Below are 2,057 nucleotides of genomic sequence, written 5' to 3' on the forward strand. Positions count from 1 at the left end.
CGACCCCACGCACAACAGGACACAACACTGCCTGGTCCTACGCCATCCCCATAATTGCTCCTATGCTGGGGCCCACAGTTGTGACCATGGTGTCAATCCATCTCCTGGAGGGCCTCCCTCTTTTTCACTGCCCCGCTACTTGACTGAACATGATGTCTGTCTCCAGGGATTGGTCTCTTCTAATAACATGTCCGAAGTATGTAAGACAAAGTCTCCTCATCCTTGCCTTTGAGAAGCATTCTGGCCACACTTCTTCCATGACAGACTGGTTTGTACTTTTAGCAGTCCATGACACTGGTTGCTCTTTGGTCTTCTTTATTCAATATCCAATTTTCACATGTATGTGAGGGAGTGGTAAACACCAGTGGCTTTGGTGAGGTGCACCGTAGTCCTCAAAGTAACATCCTTGCTTTTCAATACTCTAAAGAGGTTACGCAGGTTTACCAAATCCAGCACCTCTTTTGATCTCCTGACTGCTGTTTTCATGAGTATTGATTGTGGATCCAAGCGAGACAAAAATCCTTGACAACTTCAACCTTTTGTCCATTTATCATGTTACCTATTGGTCCAGTTGTGAGGATTTTGGTCTTCTTTACATTGAGTTGTGATCCCTATTGAAAGCTGCAAACCTTTCTCTTCATCAGCAGTGGGGACTCTGCAAATGGATTTTGGACTATCACTGTCATTCATAGCTTTCTGCAAAGTTGGGGTGCTCAGAATGTAAGCTCTAATACAGTAGTAACCTTGGTCCCTAAAATTGCTACTCAGCTATGTAAAAGTTTAGTCTGGACAGCCCAAATTTTAAACTACAAGAAATATGTGTCTAAGAGCTCCAATTAAGGACTACAAGGAGACTGCGACTATTATGATTAATCTAGGGTAATTGTTCATCTAACCTATTTGACGATTAAAAGCAACAAGGGAAAAAATGGAAAATTGCTTTTTCTAGCCTTATTTATAGTACAGCCTATTATGATTCATTGTAACTTGAATGAAAAGAAAATTGTCCGTATTTATCCAGACCATGTTATTAGAGTGCTCTTATGACCAGCTGCATTAATTATTAGCTCCCTTTCCTTCGACCAATGACTCTTCCAGGAAGGTAAGTAACATTCTGTGAAGCACACCTGGAGCATGTACATTTAAAACCACAGTGGTATCTTTGCCTAATTATGTCAGAAGGAAAAATTTAGCATCCTTTTGAAACAAGTAATAAAAACAAGCACTTACTGCTAAAGTGATTTTTCCTAAAATTTCTTCTGGAATAACATCATCTAATACACTATATACATATTTGTAAAACTTATCAAACGAGGTAGACATGAGTTCCATACAGATCCAACAGTCACCCTGTAAAATAAGGAATATTTGTTATTCCGACACATATGTACCATCATTAAGTGCCACCTTGCCTTTATATAAAATAGGTAACAATTTGTTTTTTCAATCTCACACTGGTAATACTCTTTTCGTCTCATGAGAGCCTTGAATAGAAAATTCTCCTCATGTTTACACGCAAACTAAACCTGTTTGGGGCCAATGTCCCCCACTCTGAAATGTAAAGACAAGGGCTGTCTCCCATAAAAAGCTTTTGTACTTTAAATTTTATCATAGTTGAACATAAAAGTAGGAACTATGTGTAAAACCATTCATTCTCACTAAGAGAAACAATAGATCACAGTCATCTTCAGATACCAGAAAAGAGGAGAAAAAGACAAAAATCACACTTCACACATTGTCTCAAGTCCTGACTCAAATGCTACTTTTCAGGTCGGACTAACAATCTTCCAAAACGGCAACTCATCCCATTCTCAGCATGCTCTTAGCCTGCTCTGTTTCATACTGTGCCTGTTATCTCCTAGAGTAAGCTTAAATTTTAAAAGAGCACATTTTTAATTGTCCTTTATCACCTCTACTGGAATGTAAGCGCCATCAACATAGAAGCTCAACAAATAGCTTCTGCCATGAGCTGGCTATCAATGATCTTTGACACACTGAGCTCAACTTTACACACTGTTCGTGAAGGCAATCTGACAATAAAACTAGAGAAACAAGTG

The 2,057-nt window shown here is 39.0% G+C and overlaps 1 protein-coding gene across 2 annotated transcripts in view; it reads right to left on the minus strand.

Annotated features, from left to right (window-relative positions):
* Positions 1-2,057, minus strand: part of MAP2K4 (mitogen-activated protein kinase kinase 4) — a 55,193-nt gene that overhangs the window by 24,490 nt on the left and 28,646 nt on the right. For both annotated transcript variants that reach the window (XM_004709181.2, XM_045293484.1), the window contains exon 4: positions 1,231-1,350. In XM_004709181.2, the coding sequence (XP_004709238.1) occupies positions 1,231-1,350 (120 nt within the window). The remainder of the gene's footprint in view (positions 1-1,230; positions 1,351-2,057) is intronic.

This window comes from Echinops telfairi, unplaced genomic scaffold (assembly GCF_000313985.2).
Source record: "Echinops telfairi isolate 266 unplaced genomic scaffold, ASM31398v2 ScPeMD7_2010;HRSCAF=2546, whole genome shotgun sequence".
Classification (NCBI taxonomy): domain Eukaryota; kingdom Metazoa; phylum Chordata; class Mammalia; order Afrosoricida; family Tenrecidae; genus Echinops; species Echinops telfairi.